The 19,602-nt window shown below is 38.9% G+C and overlaps 1 protein-coding gene across 5 annotated transcripts; it reads left to right on the top strand.

Annotated features, from left to right (window-relative positions):
* The first annotated feature begins 2,244 nt into the window (after positions 1 to 2,244).
* Positions 2,245 to 18,260, top strand: LOC5519181 (serine/threonine-protein kinase A-Raf). Of its 5 annotated transcripts, none has more exons than XM_048733305.1 (20): positions 2,245 to 2,383; positions 2,579 to 2,680; positions 3,715 to 3,951; positions 4,969 to 5,072; positions 5,937 to 5,985; positions 6,400 to 6,456; positions 6,984 to 7,051; positions 7,557 to 7,652; positions 8,230 to 8,289; positions 9,154 to 9,280; positions 9,702 to 9,753; positions 10,098 to 10,348; positions 11,728 to 11,842; positions 12,198 to 12,282; positions 12,645 to 12,821; positions 13,019 to 13,065; positions 13,744 to 13,862; positions 13,984 to 14,115; positions 14,853 to 14,987; positions 16,100 to 18,260. In XM_048733305.1, the coding sequence occupies exons 1-20, from the start codon at positions 2,294 to 2,296 to the stop codon at positions 16,280 to 16,282; spliced, it is 2,286 nt and encodes a 761-aa protein (XP_048589262.1). In that variant the 5' UTR covers positions 2,245 to 2,293; the 3' UTR covers positions 16,283 to 18,260. The 5 variants fall into 5 exon arrangements, with proteins under 5 accessions (XP_048589262.1, XP_048589263.1, XP_048589264.1 ...); XM_048733306.1 differs by having other exon boundaries at positions 2,282 to 2,383; positions 11,731 to 11,842; XM_048733307.1 differs by having other exon boundaries at positions 2,282 to 2,383; positions 10,098 to 10,315.
* Positions 18,261 to 19,602: the final 1,342 nt, after the last annotated feature.

The following is a 19,602-nucleotide window of genomic DNA, read 5'->3' on the forward strand; positions in this document are numbered from 1 at the left end:
GGTGCGAAACCTATGCTTCGCAGGATATTACGTACCTATAAACTCTTTTCGTCCAACAAAACAATAGTGCGTTCGTTAACGAATGGAAATAAAATATAAGAGACAATTTTGAGGTGATATGTGATGTGACATTGATCCGATATGATATGATAAATATGATAAAAAAATGTTTTATCTTCTCTATTTTCTTTTGTCTGTATATATGTATTTTTGAGAATTTGACAAGGGCTTATGATTTTAAATTTATTGGATTCATCACACTAATGTAAAAGTCTTTACACGGTACCAATAAAGTAATCTATCTATCATATTTTTGGTGGAAGGCACAAGCCACGCCCCGGTCATTTTCTTACATTTTGTAGGGGTGGGCAGGGGGAGCATGTGCCCCCAGTAGGCCTTTCCAGATTGTGCTCGGCACTATTTTAGCGCAATTTGGGTTTAGGAGCACTATTTTGATCAGAGAGCACTTTTTGGGTAAACAAGTCAACTTTTAGCTTTTTTAACCCAAGTTACTAGATTTTGTTGTCTTATATAGACATTTCTAGTTTTCTTAACTACAAATAATATTATCTTAACTAGGCTAAGACTGTAAGACTGGTGATTTCGACATTTTTGTGCTTTGGTAACCATAAATATTGGGTAGCCTGTGGAGTTCATTACAATAATAGAATGCCTTATCTAGAAGATCTGTTTGCCATGTTTTCCTGTTTTACATCTACTGTAATTATTTCTCGTTAGGAGATTGTTATAATTAAGGTCTGTTATCAGGTTTTTGATATTATTGACATTGGTGATGTTTGTAAATGAACATTGTTTTTTAGTAGTATAAAAATAACAAAGGTAAACAAACACAAACGAGAACAAAGTAATTTATAAAACAGTTAGTTGTTACATACTAAAGTGTAATTTACCCGTTCATGGACAACAATATAAGATACTCTAATGCATGTATTTAATAAAAGCAATATTCTTTCTTTTATTCAAATTTTAATTAAAACACAACTTATATCTAAATTGTTTTAAAAATACGGTAATTTTCATTTTTGCCAAGGAGCACTATTTGAGCACTATTTTGATTTTGGAGCACTTTTTAAGCACTTTTTGGGTGATTTTTGGAAGCAATTTTCTGGCTTTTTGGGAGCACTATCTGAAAACGCCTAGCCCCCAGTGCCCCAGCCCCTCCTACAGCCCTGTAATAATGAACAAAGATCTAGCCTGCGAGCCGGCTCCCCAGTGGGCTAATTCGGAAATTTCGGTTTTCGGGGTTTCGGGATTTCTGTGGCGAGCAAAACAGCGAGAGGGGAGGGGGGAAGGGGGAGAGAGAGAAGAAAGAGATCAGACAAATGTTTGCATGCTATTTTTTTTTTCTAGTTTTGGCATTATTTTAATAAGGCTTATTAAAATAAGCACTACAAAAAGTATACTGGCAATATATTTGGATAAAACTTTTGTGCTAGCTTTTCATTTAATCGTTCCTAGGCATGTTTACTTTTTCTGTTCGAATTATTTGCTACTCGTAAAGATATAGCAGTCGAAGTCCTCGTCGCTCACAAAATATGAAATGCATTGCTCACATTGTCGCCAGACGATTTCAACAAAATTTTGCCAATTCGTCTTGTTGAACGCTGTCACCATATAAAACTTATCAATTCTTTATTGTAGTACTTACAATTTCAATGTCATTTTTAAGGTGGCCGCAGCTCGGGGCTTAGTAAACTTTAGTAAATTTAAATTGATGGCTGGCAAAAGATAGGAGTGCTATTGATAGGAGATCTCAGATTTGCGGGAAAAAGCAAATTTCGCCGAAAAAGACTTACATTTCCATATCAAGAAAATTGAGCCAAAAATTGTCGTTTTTGGCAAACACGGTCACTTCCACATATGAGAACTAATATACTCCTTATTTGGAAAATCTTCATGACTTTTGTAATTTTTAGGTGAGCGTACCCCAGGGGCTTCGTAACCTTAAAAAGAAAAACAGTTACTGTGACCATCTTTAGTTAGTTGAGAAGGTCCCTGAAAAGAAACTAAGTTTCCTCGGTACCAGACCCCCAAAACGACAACGTTTTCTTCATATGTCATTTGAAATAGCGGTGGAAAAAACGTGAAGGAAGCTCATTTTGCGGTATTTGAAGGCCCCATTGCGGGTAACACTTACTCTTTGACTACTTCCTGTACGACACCAAATCACTTCCGGTTGCTTGTCTCCACGACAACTGAGCTCTTACCCAGCACTTCGTGCGGGCTGTGGATCATCACGTGACCTTGTGTTGCTCCACAGAACGAATAATCTATGATGGCGGTCGCAAACTCGCACCGCGACCATCCTTGCGCGTTTAACGGTGAGGAAAATGAGGACATTTCCAATAGCCACGAATCTGAGGTAATCTCGAGGGTTGATAGAAATACATGGCGTGTTTTGTTCAGCTCTTGGATTTTGCGGAGTGTTCGAGATCGCGAGCTAGTCGGTTTCGTGCGAGTAGTCGACCCTTGTGTTTTGTTTTGATGTATACATGCAAAACTCTAGCAGGCTTACTTATATAGTTAGCTAACGGAAATTTATATGTATCCTTTGCAGGTCCGAACAGTACAACATGTGATCAGGCTAACCAAGGAAAACCTGGACCAACTTAATGCTCAGTTCTCGAACATCCAACACCCGCCTTCGATCTTTCTTGAGGTGAATATAACGTTTGAGTATGATTACAGCGCAGGTTTGGTTGTGCAAGGAGCTCAGTGTTGCAGAGTCCTGGCTTAAAACCTGACCTCCATCCGTATTCAATTTTCTGTCTTAACGCAACCATACAACAAAATTTTCTTTTGTGCCATTGTAACTTTTGCTCAAAACCAGCATTGTCATTTGCTAAACCTACTTTTTTTTTCCTTTTTTGGTCGACAAAACCGACATATTTTATTCTCTGCATTCTGATCATCTGTCTAAACTGAGAAATTATTTTGCTATTGGCGACTTGCTGACTACGAATTGATCTTTGGTCAAAGCAAAGGCTCTGTAAATATTAATGTAAATGTAATGTTTTAGGGCTCGATTTGGGGCAAGAACTTCGCCATAGAAGAGATATGTAAATCTGAGTGATATATATCGATATCGGTTCAGATCTTTTTAGACAGTCGTTCTGAAAAATAATTACGAACACGGAAAAATATGGAGACTTCCACAAAATAAAACGTTCAGTAAACTGCGTTAAACTGAATTAATTGGCAACATTCTTCGAGCTTAGGTTTGATAATAAAATTTTATTTGTACGGGTATCCTACAATTGCTATTATGTCTGTAATATCGACCTATATTTGATTTTTGCATCAAGACTTTCGAATTCGTCAGCGGTCACTAGTAAAATCCTTTTATTCAAAAGGTGTAGTAAGTTAATTAAGATTTTTGCATCTTCGTTTAGCTTATTTGTCAAACGCTCCGTAACTTCATAACTTTTGGAATTTCGTATGAGTATGATATTCGTCATGGAAATATGAAAATAGTGAAAGTTTATTTGATAAATATTTTGAAATAAATTTTGACTCAAAGGCCAATACTTGTTATTGCGTTAAATGTATCAGATGATTCAGAAATACAAGATTGGATAATTCATTTTTGTGTGTCCTGATTAAAAATCAGTACAAACACAATTTATTTTGCCCATAGGGATAAAGTACTCCTCTAAATAAGCAATTGTTCTTACATGTGTGCAATTTTAACAGGAGTACCAAGAGTTAACAAGTAAGCTGAGTGAACTGAAATGCAGGGAAAAGCATTTATTGGAGCTTAGAAATGGTGGTTCTGTGTCAACGAGTGCCAGCGTAACACCATCTTCCTCATCTGGCCCCACCTCGCCAACTCTTAGTTCGAGAAATAGTATTATAGGCAGTGAAAATCCAACATCCCCTCCTCTTCGGGCTCATGTGCGTGCATTTCTACCAAACCAGCAGCGAACCATGGTAAGACCATGTAGCTTTTGATAGTCCATCTATTGTGTTTATCATCTATTGTGTTTCCATCTGGCAGATATGTTTGTCAATAAACTACTTCACAAGAACAGCAGCAATAAAGACTACCACTGCTGTAAATTATAGATAATGCCAAAGTGACATGTGAAATCTTGTCTATCTGATTTTAACTGTTCCCTGACAAGTTATATGAGAAGAAACTTACAGGCCACATAGGAGCCTGAGGAATGATTGGGAAGAAGGGGGGTTTAGAGTGGGTGGGGGAGGAGGGAAAGGCTTAATTCCCCAAACAAATAAGTAGTACACTTAGAAAATAGCCACAATACACCATAAACTGGTTGTCAACTCTGCCAAATTTTTAGGGCAGTCTGCCCAGAAGAATTCTTGTTAAAGACAATTTGGCAGAGTTCAATACCAGTTTTTGGTGTATTATATTTGTTCTTCTGGTTCAAGAACACAACCATTTGGGCTTTTAGAAAATAGCCACAATATGCCTCTAAACACTCCTCTCCATGGTCCCTAAACACTCCCTCTCAATGGTGCTAGAGAACTTTAACAATCTTTACAAAGTAACATAACTTTCTGTTCAGGAACTGTACTGCTCTCCCAGTTAACTTGGGTGTAACTTTAGATATATTTGATCACCATTGATATGGACAAGGATGGCAGTTGACAAGTCTGGGACAAAATTTTGTTCTCTGACTAAGATTGGTTTATACAAATTAAGTGTGAGAAGTTAAGAGTTGATGAAATAGAATATAGAAATAGTAACCAGCATCACTCCCATTTGTATTAAGTCAAGGCGGTTTGATTTTCCTGAAACACCAAGTGATGAACATGTTCAATTATGTAGCATTTTAAAAACTCACTCTCCCAGCTAATTCTAGTTGAAGTAGTATGATAACCTAACTTAGTACCAGTCATTACTTTAAATTTCGCATGTTTTGCCTCAATAGATTTTCCTTTTTTACTGAGTCTTCTAATGTCACTCTTATTGTTGATTGATAGATCAAATGTCAGCCTGGTGTTACTCTCAAGCAGGCCCTGGACAAGCGTATGAGAATGCGTGGAATTGCAATAGAAACATGCTTGATATTCCACTGCGGAACCAGGTAAAGGAAGTAAAGAAAATGACAGATGTTGTACTTTAAATTTGGATTTTCAATCCTGGTTTGTAGCAAGCAATGGGAGGGATAGGATAGGCTGTATACACCTCGGAGAGGGACATAAAAGATGCTTTTTTGTGTGTAGTGAGCTTTTTCCTTGAAAGCATTTCTTGTGAAATAAGGTACATTTCAGGTATGATTGCAGGCCTTCCAGAATTTTTTCACCCAAATTATTCCCCTTTTTCCGGAAATAATGTGTTATGAATTGAAAATTATGCAGCAATTATGTATATTGTGCAATATGTTAAAAATTACCCAAATGGTATTTAAATAGTTGTTCTTTTGTTGCAGACTTATTTAGTCTACCTACCAGCTACCAAACATTTTCTAGCACTTTTACTTTTGTTTGATCTCCCTCCTTTCTGTACCCTTTTGTTCTTGCTTCACAGGCTGATATATTTTAAAATAAAATGGGTCCACCAAAAACTGGTATTCAAACAGCTGGTGCATAAATTTCAATCACTCTTCAAAGCTGGTGCATAAATTTCAATCACTCTTCCGTGAATAAGTCTTGATAATTAAAGACGAACATTTGTAAGATTCAAGTACTAATTTTTAAAGAGAGCCTGACATTTTTAAGTAAGATGCAATGTGTGTACCTACACTTTCAGGTGTTCATTTTATTATACACCACTGGTGTGGCCAGCTCTGGAAAAACTGGATCTCAGTTGCTAAAATAATGATGTCAAGAATTACTTCTCTTTTTTGTACACTTTGTACAAATAAGGGTTTTCATAGGCACCCTTGGGTCATATTCCTTGGCTGTGTCCTGATATGTCCTAAACCTTTTCCAAAAATTTCATGTTTTAGAGACATTATCAGTTGGGATACACATCTATTCGAACTTGAAGGAGAAGAGGTTAGTGTATAGGTCACCAGGCAAAACTTGTTGGCCAGCAAATAATATGAAACGTTTTTTTTTTGTAATTTGTAAGTCATCAGTTGGTGAAGACAAGAAATAATTGAAGCTCTTGAAACATATTATCACCATTGAACCATGGTACAGACAACAGGACTCAAGGAACAACAAAACCTGCACTGTAGTTGTTTGCGCTGAATACAGTACAGTAATTTTAATTATTAAAAATTACTGCAACTGTGTGTACAAAGATGAATTTATTTATAAAATAATAGACAAAGGGATTGATTATCGCAAATACTGTAATATCTTTATAAGGTACAATGTAATGTGGCTGTATTATCCCTGTATCTGCTTGTTTTGCTTCTTTTTCAACCAATTAATGATGTACTAATTAATGCTTTTTACTCCTAGATTTCTGTGGAAATGATTGATGATCTTCCTCACACAAACAGTATATCCCACAATTTTGTAAGTCCTTCAAGTCCCCTGGGTTTGAACATCATGGCCCCCCATTATTTGACAGGCATGTTTGACAACTGAACCCTATGTACATACAGTTCTTGTTTAAACCCAGTGTATTCTCCAAACTCTGAACAATTCACATTCGACGTATGTTATGAAATTTAAATTTATATTTAGAACAATTACAAAAAGACGCACATTTATTGCAACCTTTCATATCTGTGACATTCTTCAATGTTCATCAATTGCTCAATAGCAAAGTCTTCACTTCTCAAGCTTTTAAAATGCATTGAGAACTCAGGCCTGTAGCTCGACTGGAAGGTCAGCTTTAATTGAGAAAATTAAGTACCATTGCGAGGTAGGACGTGCTACAGTATCTACTATAAAAGAAAATGGTCCCCTTTATGGGTAAACAAACCCCCTCCCCCTGCTGAAAATCCTGGCCAAGGGAACTGAAACTGTATACATATTTAACTGTATGTTGGGAATGAGAACATAATTCGATGTCCTGATACTTCACTTTTGCCTACTAGATGAGAAAGACATTTTTTACACTGGCATACTGCGACTGCTGCAGGCGATTGCTTTTTACTGGATTTAGGTATGGCTCCTTTTTTTCTGTGGTTCCTTTTTTCTCTTTATTTTCTATCTTTTTGTATCATATCTTTTATATGTGCTGTTCACCCATCCCCCTGCTTTAATCGGGGCAGGGGGCATTGGTCATGTTTGGAAAATTAAACATTGTGTGTGATAAAGGAAAACAGAAAAATAGTAAAAGTCGCTAGATTTGTAAGAAAGAAAGAGTTGATGGGGAAGAGGAGAGATGATATGAAGTTGCGATCTTTAAAAATAATGAAAACTTGAGCATTTTCTTCCCAAACAGATTTCCAGCTTTTAAATTTCCAGTCATTTAGTGGGCTCCAAAGCCTAATTGATTATCAGAAAACTTGCCGCTTCAAAAAGGATGGTGTATAAATTGATAAAGGAAGTACCTTGTACCGTGTGCACCTTCCCCTATCCATCTTCCTTTTTTTTCATATTTTCTTTTGTTATGATATTTTATTGCATTTATATTGCAAATTTATCAATTTGAAATTATTTGTTAGGTGCCAAGTTTGTGGTTACAAGTTTCATCAGCGATGTGCAGCAGCAATTCCAATTATCTGCCAACAAGCGATGGATGACCACGATGTGTACAGACGGTAGGATAAAGAAGCATAGATAATTCCCGTCAATATGCATTATCCAGCTTCTATGCAACTTATATGCTTAGGCTAGGGCCATACATTTGTCATGTGTTTAATTTTTTTATTGTTTGTGTGAGGTATAGCTTCTCTCTGTTGCAATGTGTGCTTATATTTTGCTTTGTTGTCTGTAAAATGCAAAAGCTGCATTGTTTTAGTTATGCTTCCTTTTTCCTTTTTTATCATACTCTAACAGTAGGTTTTTCATGTTTGTTCTCTTTATGCTCTAAGTTGCTCATGTTATACTCTAGGCTGTTATTTTTCATGTACTAATGAAATACAATGTTAATATAAATGACTTTGCCATTTGTTTGCTAAAAAATGTTTGAACCACTAAACCAACATGATGATTGAATGACTTTCATAAACCATATAAACCATAAACCGAGCTAAACACAAATCATTTAAATATCATTTAAAGCAAATCTGCATCAATCATTTTGAACCATGTAACCCAACGTCTGTCATTTTGGACACTTTTTGCCAAAATTACATCAACAAAAAGATCTTGTATAAACTTTTCATCTTTGTATAGGGACACTGGGCCTGAGTGTATACTTGATAAGATTATGGAGATGTGGCAGGAGCTCAAATTGTTAGTGGAAAGTATTGTACTTGATGATATTGCAGCTGTGAATGCCCAAATAATGAATAAAATGCACAGGAATGACAACATTCTTTTTGACAAATTTCTATATATTTTACTTGGTTATATAGTCAAAGCTTCTTATCAATTCATGGTACTTTTATAAGAAGCTTTGCCGAGATTTCTTATTATAAAATGGATAATGATTTTTGCTGCCTGTTTGTGGGCTCGGATTAATAGAGAAACAACGTGTTTTTATTGTTGGTACTGAAAGAAAATTGGGCATTTACAGTTTTTCTGCAATGTGTGGCTTGCATGTGTCTGCACTGTCTGCAGTGAACAAGGGGTTATGTTAGTAATGTTACTTACTAATTGTATCTCTTTTGAGTAAAAACGTAACCTTTAAAATTTTAAAAAACTTAAGTGGGTACGAGTTAAATGGTTTTTTTAAGTTACTGACGCTAAGGTTGGCGCATCGCTGTGACACGAAAATATTCATTTTCAAGCCTTATTCATTTTCATTTTTGACAGCATTAATCACAAATTGTACTATTTCTGAACCACTAATGCTTTCTTCAGAACACAATATGCAGAAGTCGCTACCACGTTTTTATATTGCATAGAAACAAAATACCATTAATACACCTTTCGAATATAGTAAATCCAAATAAACCACTTTTAAGATTGTTTTTCAATTTCATTTTTCTTATTGATTATTTTTCTTTTCGTTTTCTTTGTTGCGTGTCATAGCACTGTGCCTATATGACTAAATAAAACTGTTAAACTGCACTATGATAAAAAAAAACATAGTCATTCAAGTGATCTCCACAAGAAATAAATGAATGTTGTCATTTGTTGTTGTGATGGTGGTAGATTATTGGCTGGCCGCAATGAGTTTGATGACGCTGAGACCACAGGACACCCAAAAATCACAAGAGAGCGTTCCATATCCGCACCCAATGTCTGTATTAATGCTGTTGGTACAGACAACTTCTTAGAGGTAGGAAAGCACTTTATCCACATGTCAGGTTTTCATGGGAAGCCTGTGGGCAGATCTGTGGTGGTGACTTGTGGTGCCGAATTTGAATACTACCTCTTTGGATTCGGTAGCTTTCTAACAAGCCTAAAATTCAGTTACTCCGACTTTCACGACAATTTTGTTGTTTTTCTAATATTTTAAACTGTTATTTTGAAAATTGATACTTTCCTTGAATTACTTGATACTCAAGAAGTATAATTGGTCCGTTTTTATTGTAGAGGTGATCCAAACGGATTTAATTTGCTGCTAGAACGAATTTCTAATTTGCAAGGGTTTTGTAGCATGAGAAAACATTTAACCCTAGTTTGACCTAGAGACTAAGATAAATAACTCCTGATGATTTTACTATATGTTTTATTCATTTTTTTTTCTCTGCCTAAAGGAGTTGTATAGAAGCAGTCAGGCGTCAAGGTCTCAGGTCGCCACGATCTCAGGTGCGGTTCAAAGGCATTATCGTAGGGAACTGTTTCCTGCTTTTAAGGTTGTATGGGTGCACTATTGTCACAGCTTAACAAAATCAAAGAGACTAGACATTTACAAGCGGCAATAATTAAAAAGATGGCATTATCTGGTGAATGGTAGTTACAATTGAAAGAAAGTCTTTACAGTGGAATCACATCAACTTGAATCTACAAAACCGGAGACGCAAGAACACAGAGTTAATAGTATCTTAGTATAATCGACTATTAAGCCGAGTTAAACAGGGAGTTCGAGCTATCATTATTTCTCTATAATGCCTGTTAGACGCTAACTGTTGAACACTTCGTAATTTGTCCAGCGGTTGAAGGCAATCGCCTGATGCGCAGTAGTCGACATGGCAGACACAAAAGTGAAAGTGCCACGCATCCACGAATAAACGACATCTTCCACGACAACAACGTCCATCCGCACAAGCTAGACACGGGGAGCGTGGGTTTACCGAATGGACACGCCCACCAAAGCGAGCGGCCGCCCAGCCCGCACAAAGTACCGCAATCAAGATACCCACGTGGCCGGGTGAGGTCCACACCTGATTCTGATCACAAGAAGGTACAAAAGTATGCCTGCCAACTCCTTGCAAAACAAAGAGTTTGATTATCAATTATACGTTTTGGGTTCTGAACTTAGCGCACGTTTTGCAATGCTTTTTGTATTCTTATTCCTCCTCAGCCAAAAATAATTCATTAATTCAAAACAATCATTCGTTGGCAGGCATACGTTCTAGGCTGGTTCTCTTGAGCACTGTACACATGGAATCAGAAATTTAGGATACAAATCGAGAGATCAAAAAACTAACTGTAACCATTACAAACCGTTCTATTTCGTTCCTTCTTGTATCCCATACGTTTTTACTTACTGCTATCCCCACACGTTTCCACTTTTTTTAACCATACAAGTCTAGCTCTTTGCCGGGAACCAGCCTTTCTGTGCATGACTTCTTACGGTATCTATCCTTCACTATCTTAGCTATCATCGCTGCGGAAACAAGGCACGAGAAATATTTCACGGCGCTCTCAGCTGCCCTTTTTTCTCGCGTCTTATTTCCGTGGCATTTTACTCAGCCCTAACCCCTATCCTTCTAATATTCTCGGCCCAGTGACCTACGAACTTCAATGGTGGCGGTGTGCTAGCCGACGCCATAAAATCTCAGAAAAGCGGGATTGTGCAGAATGTGTTCCTTTTGAATCCGTAGCCGAATACAAATAAACGGTAGTTCCACGCAGTTCTGAATTGTCCGAAACATCTTAACACTCATTCAATAAACAAGCAAACAGAAACCGACCAAATGGTCTTCAACTAACACAAGGATTGTTTTCCATTTTTATTTTAATACGCTTTCTCTTTAGCCTTGCCATGCACTTGCCTTGCCATGCACTACATGTTCGTGGGCTCTGGTCTGTCCTACTGCTCGCTAATCTCGAGCCTTACTTTTCTATATCTCAAGATCTTTTTTCTACGTTTTCAATCCTAAAACGTGATAACCATATGTTAGCCAATAGATGTGAACATGCTGTGAATAATGTGGCTTCATTGATTGGTCCTTTCCTCGCTCAGTTTTTGCGAACGTTTCAGCAAGGTAAATTTAATCGTCGACATGACAAAATATAATGCGGAAAAGCTTTTTTGAACGTCAACAAGCTCTGAGCTTCTTTAATTTATTCATTTTTCCTCAATAAAGATATAAAAAACTGAGAATCATACTCTCTTGATACACCTATTTCAATATACGTTGTAAGTGCAAATGGCGAATGACAAATGGCAGTTCTAAGACCAATCACTGCTTATGGGTATAGTTATTTCTAAGAATAAAAATGATAAGTAATATAATCGCATAAATTATCCACATTTTGACGTGGTTCATGGTAATTTTCGATCTTAGAACTGCCATTGGTCATAGGTGTATGTAGGCTCATTCTGTCTTTCTGTAGCAGCGATTACGAGCGAACTCCACAGACGACTGGGAAATACTGGAGGGTGAAGTTCAGATGGGTCCTAGGATAGGATCAGGCTCATACGGAACTGTGTATAAGGGCAATTGGCATGGTATGTACTATGGCGAGGTGTGGTGTGGTATGAGTAGTATAGTGTGGTTTGGTATGGCATGATTTTGTGTGGTGTTGTGATGTGTGGACACGGAAGGGACAATTGACATTTCATGTACTCTACACATTGCCAAGAAGGGTTTATAATATTGTGTGCCCCTCTTCTATCCGAAACAATATACTTTATACAAGACAGGAAAATAGCAACGCTACATAGGGAGAAAGACCAAAAGCAAAGTAAAACCCCTAATTTTACCCAACATATATGGAAAGACAGTGCAGTTCATCCACCTTTTTATTGATCCTGGTTGTGTCGATGGAGATAATAGAGGTAATACTTATGTCATTGTATTCAGGTGCGGTTGCCATTAAGACATTGAATGTGACGGACCCCACCCCTACTCAGTTACAAGCCTTCAAGAACGAGGTAGCTGTTCTCAGGTAGGGTTGTTGGTATGACTGGTGAGCAGCCAAAAATGGTATTTTCTTTTTGAAATAACATAAGCTTTCGGCCATGTATCTTGAGTTAATGTGAGGTAAGACGTAGTTTCGTTTTACTTTTGCATATACTACGCTACTAAATTTTGTGTTTCAGCATAAGAAGCATAGAATTGCCATAGTAACCGAGTTTTCATCATGATAACATTATGAGTTCCTTTTACTTCATGCTACAAAATCCTTTTTTTAAATACTAAGCTACCACTAAACATCAGTGCAGTGGATACAGCAAATTAAAATTTTCCTGACCATATTTGACTTCTAATTGTGTACATGCTAATACTACTACTTTGTGTTGCCTCAAGGAAAACTCGCCACGTGAATGTATTGTTGTTCATGGGGTGCATGTCTAAGCCGAAGCTTGCGATCGTCACTCAGTGGTGTGAGGGCTCCAGTCTCTACCGGCATCTACACGTCTTGGAAAACCGCTTCGAGGTGCTAAACTTAATTGACATTGCACGACAGACGGCGCAAGGCATGGAGTAAGTAGCGCTTTTCTGGCCTTACATCTCGATTTGCTTGCTGGAGATTCTTAAAGTCGGAGGGGGCAGTGCTCTAAAACAAAGAAATATTCTTTTGGTGTTTGAAGAGTAACTATTTTAAATAGTTTTCATGAAAATATTTTGTCTGGATCCGTGGTAGATCTGACTCGAGCCATTTTGTTATGTTTTTCTTGCAGCTATTTGCACGCAAAGAAGATAATTCACCGTGATCTAAAGTCCAACAGTATCCACACTTTATTTAAGGCACCAAGTTGCCCTTCCAAGATTCGCCTTTTGTCTGTAATGGGAATTCTGCATAGCAAATAGATAGCCAGAACACATTGTCATAAGGTTGGAAAAGGCAGGCCTTGGAATATTTTTGATGTGAAAAAGGTCAAGGGTGATGGTAGGATGCAGTCACGTTCCCAGGATTGGCCGGGGGGGGGGGGGGGGGGTGCGCAGTCATGGGTATCATATGGAAAAAGTATAGTATTTGAAGATTAATAAGAAATGACCGACTTTGTGGCCGCCAAGGGGGAGGGGTTGCGCAGTCATGGGTGTCATATGGAAAAAGCATAGTATTTGAAGATTACTTAATAAGGAATGACTCATATTTTGGCCGCCAATGGGGGGGGGGGGGGGGGGTGCGCGCCTGCGCACCTATTATATTTCTTAGAATAACCTGTTCAGCTTGCGAGAATAACCTCAACTATCTCCCAACTATACCATTGAAAGAGGGGACTTGAAAGTGATAAATGGGGAGAAATAACGTACAATATATGAAAAACCTGTCATTCAGTCCGCTTTCTCCAGTCTATCATCATAGTTTAGCGTGAGGTCAGACAAGAGTGCTCTATTCACGCAAACAACGTGTAAAAGTCATTTTTTAATACTACGAAGTCAACCTTAATTCGTGGCGTAGATATTTTTCTCCAGGAAGACCTTACTGTTAAGATCGGGGACTTTGGTCTCGCAACGATCAAAACACGATGGAGTGGAAGCCAATACTCAGAACAACCTTCGGGATCAATACTATGGATGGTAAGAAACATTTATGTCGCTAGTAATAGTATGTTAAACTATGGGTGGCAAGAACAGATCAGGAACTGGATAGAATTGGAAAATGTTTGTGAAGCTTGGAACTAACTTTAGCTGTTTTCAGGCTGCGGAGGTCATCCGTATGTTGGATCCGAATCCATATTCATTTCATTCCGATGTTTACGCATTTGGTATTGTGCTGTACGAGCTACTTTCGAGCACTCTTCCCTATGCACATGTTGGCAACAAAGATCAGGTGAGCTCCAACGTAGTGAGGATTTTATCTAAGCATTCCAAGAATTGTGATCTAGGAGACATTCAGTCTGGCCCATTACAGGTTGATCACAAAGTAGTCCAAAATGCATTGCAAGCATTACAACCAAAAAGGCTTTGCAGTAGCTTGCCAAGAAGGCATTGCAGAAAGTCATTCGGGAAGGCATTTACTCCAATGAAAGGCTAACGCTCAGCAAAAATCTGTTTTTAAAAAGGCGTTAAACATGGTGTTCTTCAACCTTAGTTTATTCATTTTGCTGACACCACGCCTACTCAGACCACCTAGGTATTCTACAGCTTTAGTCTGTAGTTTTTCAAGTCATACCAGCTATCCCAGAAGGCTAATTAGGCAGTTACCCCAAAGGCTTGCAGGCAGTTTTATTGTCAAATGTCTAGCAGGCATTTGTAGATAGGATAGCGTAGATGTTGAGGACAGTGTTATGCACAGAGCATCGCAGAAGCATTACCCGGTATGCATTGCAGGCTTCATAGCCCAGAAGACATTGCAGGCGGTGGAGGTAAAACACAAAAGTTACAGGCAGGGTGTCCCAGAAAGCATTGCAAGCAGTATAACCCATAAGGCATTGAATGCATCGTTTGTAGCTCAGAAGTGTATTGGAAGTGCACTTCATAAGGCACGGAAATGCAAATAGTTTGGATATGCAGAAAGAGTCAGGTCAAATCGTTGTAATTCTGATTCCATTCGTGTTATCACTCTAGATTCTTTACATGGTCGGACGAGGCTATCTTAGACCGGACATGAGCAAAGCACGGAACGACATCCCTAAAGCGTTCAACAGGCTTTGCCTTGAGTGTATTAAATTCAACCGAGATGAGAGGCCTCTCTTCCCACAGGTAAACCGTAAATTCAGCGTGTGATTACTTTTCAGACACCAAGAAGTTCTTTGGTAACTCTGCTTGTGATTACTGTTCCCACACCAATAAGTTCTTGGGTAACTCTGCGTGATAACTCGCCCCACACCAAGACGTTCTTGGGTAACTCTGTATGATTACTCGCCCCACACCAAGAAGTTCTTGGGTAACTCTGCATGATTACTCTTCCAAACCAAGAAGTTCTTGGGTAACTCTGCGTGATTACTCTTCCCACACCAAGAAGTTCTTGGGTAACTCTGCATGATTACTTTTCCCACACCAAGAAGTTCTTGGGTAACTCTGCATGATTACTCTTCCAACACCAAGAAGTTCTTGGGTAACTCTGCGTGATTACTCTTCCCACACCAAGAAGTTCTTGGGTAACTCTGCATGATTACTTTTCCCACACCAAGAAGTTCTTGGGTAACTCTGCTTGATTACTCGCCCCACACCAAGAAGTTCTTGTGTAACTCTGCGTGATTACTCTTCCCACACCAAGACGTTCTTGGGTAACTCTGCATGATTACTCGCCCCACACCAAGAAGTTCTTGGGTAACTCTGCATGATTACTCGCCCAACACCAAGAAGTTCTTGGGTAACTCTGCTTGATTACTCGCCCCACACCAAGAAGTTCTTGGGTAACTCTGCGTGATTACTCTTCCCACACCAAGAAGTTCTTGGGTAACTCTGCATGATTACTCGCCCCACACCAAGAAGTTCTTGGGTAACTCTGCATGATAACTCGCCCCACACCAAGAAGTTCTTGGGTAACTCTGCATGATTACTCGCCCCACACCAAGAAGTTCTTGGGTAACTCTGCGTGATTACTCTTCCCACACCAAGAAGATTGGTCATTTTTGTTTCATTACATTTTCACCTGGTTACATGGCCATTTTTACGTGGTAACATGGCCATTTTCACCTGGTTACATGAGTATTTACACGTGATTACATGAACATTTCCACATGATAACAAATATTTCCAAGTGATTATCTTCAATATTTTCACATAATTACCGTGAACACTTTCAGGATAATATATTAACATTATTTGGAGATGTTTATGTGGTTACATATACACTTAATTTGTTTCAGATCCTGGCATCGCTTGAAGCCATTCATCGCGCTCTTCCAAAGATTCAGCGGAGTACATCGGAACCGTGGAACATCGGCGCCAAACTTACCTCCGACGACGTCTTTTTCGGACCCTCTGTACCAGAAACTCCCATCAGCCCGTTCGGCGGGGGGTTCTCGTTCTTCTCGGGCGGGGGATATTAACCCGTCACGTGATTTCTCGAGACCATGTGACATGATCTCGATCACACAGTGCTGTGTTTTGACGTTTAGAATACGCGATGGTAGCACGTCACGTGATCGTTATTGCATGCTGCACTCGGTATGCCACAATGTCTTTTACGTTATTTGGGATATCCTCAACGTGGTACCGCGTGTCTGGGCGTTCGCTGGGAGTTCCGTATTGCAGCAGAAACTCTTAGGAGGTCTTCTCGTGAAAGACAGAACCGCTCTAGTAACAGAAGGGGCTGATTCTCGACTTAGTAACCCAGTGGCTTTACCGCTATGTTGATAATCAAGCACCATGAGCTTCGTGGCTCGTAGCAATTTCAAAACTCGTCATCTCATTTCCATTGGCAAGAGCTGCTTTACTGCGACGCACGTAGACCAAGACAAAATTTTAAGAATGCAAACTAGCATGCGAGATTGGCTGTTTTGATTTACACGAACTTTTTAACTAGGTGGATTCCTTGATCTTGTTCTGATACGCTCTGAAATGTCTCTGCCAAATTGGTTATCTAGTGAGGATGATGCCAATCAGATCAATCTCACGCATTCTAATCGGACTTCTTTACTGTTAAGGTGTTCACGGTAGCGTGCGTCGCATTGAAAACCGTCGCCATGTTGTTTTACGCAAATGATACAGCAAAGCAAACGCTGAAGAAACTAAAAGCAATAACAGTGTAGTAGAACGACCAATCTCATCCAAGGACAAAATGCAATCGAGTACAAATTTTACCTGACCGCTGGATGCGCGGCAGGCTATTTAAAGAGAGCTGGGTGTGGGGTGATTGGTGTAATTTTGTAGAATACTGTAGTATAGCAAGGGTGTAAAGCGCCTTGAGTGTACAAAGCTAGTTTTTTTGTCGGTGTTCTTGTGTTATCATTCGAATTTTTTGTAATGCGGACGTGAAGCCATACCGTCGTTACAAGTGGAGGGATGGGCGATTATATATGTTGAAATTACCGGCAAAAGCTCTAATACGACCCTAACGATCTATTTCTTTTTCGATTTGAAGAGAGGCTGAGGGCTTATTAAAATTTGATTTTCCACCGTTTTGACACCAGGATTGCGGCCCCCTAGAAATATTTCCGATGTAATAAGCATGTTAAAACAAACGCTTGTCTTTATTGACAAACACGTACATTTTACATTCAAACAAGACAAGAATCGCTGCGATTTTCAGAATTCTGTGAACTCGCCCTCATAAATTCCAAGCTACAAAATACATGTTCGCTTCCTTCAGTCAAAATCCTAATTAGCCTACACATTTATGGCTTCCAACAAAGCTATCTCACTGCAATGCGTCGACCAATCAGAGGGTACAAAACGGTGTTCCGTTAGAATTCAAAATTTGGGAATCGTGCCCAACATATCTATTACCCTTTTATATTTTGCCTAAGCCCTGACTGCGTCATTATTAAATCTCTTAGAATTATCAGTGTCAGCGGCAAAGCTATCCATCCCGCGATACAGTAAATGTTATACACGTTGGAGAAGAATAATGTTTTAAAAGTATCTTCGCACATCGTCTCCCCTCCCCCCATTGCTGCGACCTCAGATTCTGATAACATGGACCGTGACGTAAACAGGTTTATAAATACGTTAGCCAATCGGGGAGCGAAATCACAGTCCGCAAAGTTCCTATGCGCCATATACTCTTTTTGCCAAGTGTTGACTGGTTATTATCAGTTAGTACGTTGTTGATTGGCCCCTGAACTGTTAATATGGCCTGGGAAGGGCGCGACGTTTTTTTTTTTTTTTTTACTGTACAAATCTCTATATGCTGTAACTGTTACTGCTATGACACTTGGAAAGGGATGAGAAATGATTGCCAATATTACTCGAAAATGATATATATAATCAAAAGATATGTAGGAATCACCCCGCATTTCTCATCACTTTTTTATAAAATTGTCGCTCTTTTAACGTTCAGACAAATAAATCGTTTGCTGCATGAAATCGACTTGATGATTTTGTTTTAAGGCCATATGGTACCCTCCTCTGCTCGCGAAGAAATCGAGGGGACACAGAAAGCTCTAGGCAGGAAGGTATGGCAACAAAAAAAAGCTGGTCCCTCTGATTTTCCCACAACGTTTAGTAGGATATAGATTTCTTATCGCTTCAACAACACAGCGAGAAATGAGAACACTAACATCCCCTGGCCAAGCTTGTAATTTGTACAGGAACCTCACGCATAACGAGGCGTGCTCAGCCACACGACCTTTGTCCATCAGCGTTGTAAGTTCTGACGTTAACCGAAAGGCTGGTGGTTCAAGCCCTCCAGAAACCATTATTTGCCACGAGTCAAGTGCTACATTCATCTAACCGAAAGGTTGGTTGTTTGAGCCCACCCCGGGAGGAAATATTTGTTTTTGCATAGTCTAATGATGTTTTTAAAGTAGTGCCAGTAACATGGTTTCCACCCAAGTCTATGTGGCGCCCGCGATCAAGGTTGGTGGTCCAAGCCACTCGGGAGCGCAATGTATATTTTGCATGGTTTAAAAATTCCTTTTGTGGCAGAGAACACTAGAAGTTCCTTAACGGGAAATGGGAAAATCAATATCAACCTAAATGCACCCTTAGATTTTGTAAGATTTCTCTTTTGAGCTAATAAACATATGACTTCATGAATAATGTTTCCATTGTTATTCAATAATAAGGCATTTCGAACCGTTTTACGGTTACCGTTTAACGCCCCCTGTCTGGGGTGAACTCCACCTCATCATCGCGAAAACGAAGGGAAATTTATATGGTTCTATAACTCGAGTGCCTTTAAAGCCGCATTGTCACCAGTTTACTTCCGGTCGATTACGTAAGAATCTCCGATAATTTTTAACGGAAAACACGAAAAATATTTCAAAATATAGAAAGCAGTGTGTCTATTGGAAGTTTCTTTTAGGATGTGACTGCTAATTTAGAGCGGATGGCCTGTTTAATATTTCGGATTCGAATAGATTCTTTTGTCTTTTAATGGTTGAGGTTTCCGTCGGACCACCGGAAGTAAACTGGTGACAATTCGGCTTTAATCCAAAATGCCGATTAATTGGGTCACTTGATTAAGGGAGAGGGCCTAATTTAACTTTAGCGTTTGTTGAGATTTACTTTAAAATCAACGGAGCTACGGCGCCATGAATAATTTCTCTATTGTTTTTCTATAATAAGGCATTTTGGATCTACACAGATGCAAACGTTCAATATGGGGCAAATTTACCTCATTAACGAAAAACAATAGAAAAATTATTCATGATATCAGATATCCATAACCTTCCATCTGATTGTCTAATAGCTTCAACTACAAGGA

Source organism: Nematostella vectensis, chromosome 10 (genome assembly GCF_932526225.1).
Source record: "Nematostella vectensis chromosome 10, jaNemVect1.1, whole genome shotgun sequence".
In the NCBI taxonomy this organism is placed as follows: Eukaryota; Metazoa; Cnidaria; class Anthozoa; order Actiniaria; family Edwardsiidae; genus Nematostella; species Nematostella vectensis.

What these genes read in the sequence shown, in the direction of transcription:
- LOC5519181 (XM_048733305.1), top strand. Translation starts at nt 2,294, where the DNA reads ATGATGGCGGTCGCAAACTCGCACCGCGACCATCCTTGCGCGTTTAAC. An exon ending in CAGACGGCGCAAGGCATGGA is followed by an intron (nt 12,822 to 13,018) that starts GTAAGTAGCGCT and finishes TTTTTCTTGCAG; the next exon opens with CTATTTGCACGCAAAGAAGA. An exon ending in AGAGGCCTCTCTTCCCACAG is followed by an intron (nt 14,988 to 16,099) that starts GTAAACCGTAAA and finishes AATTTGTTTCAG; the next exon opens with ATCCTGGCATCGCTTGAAGC.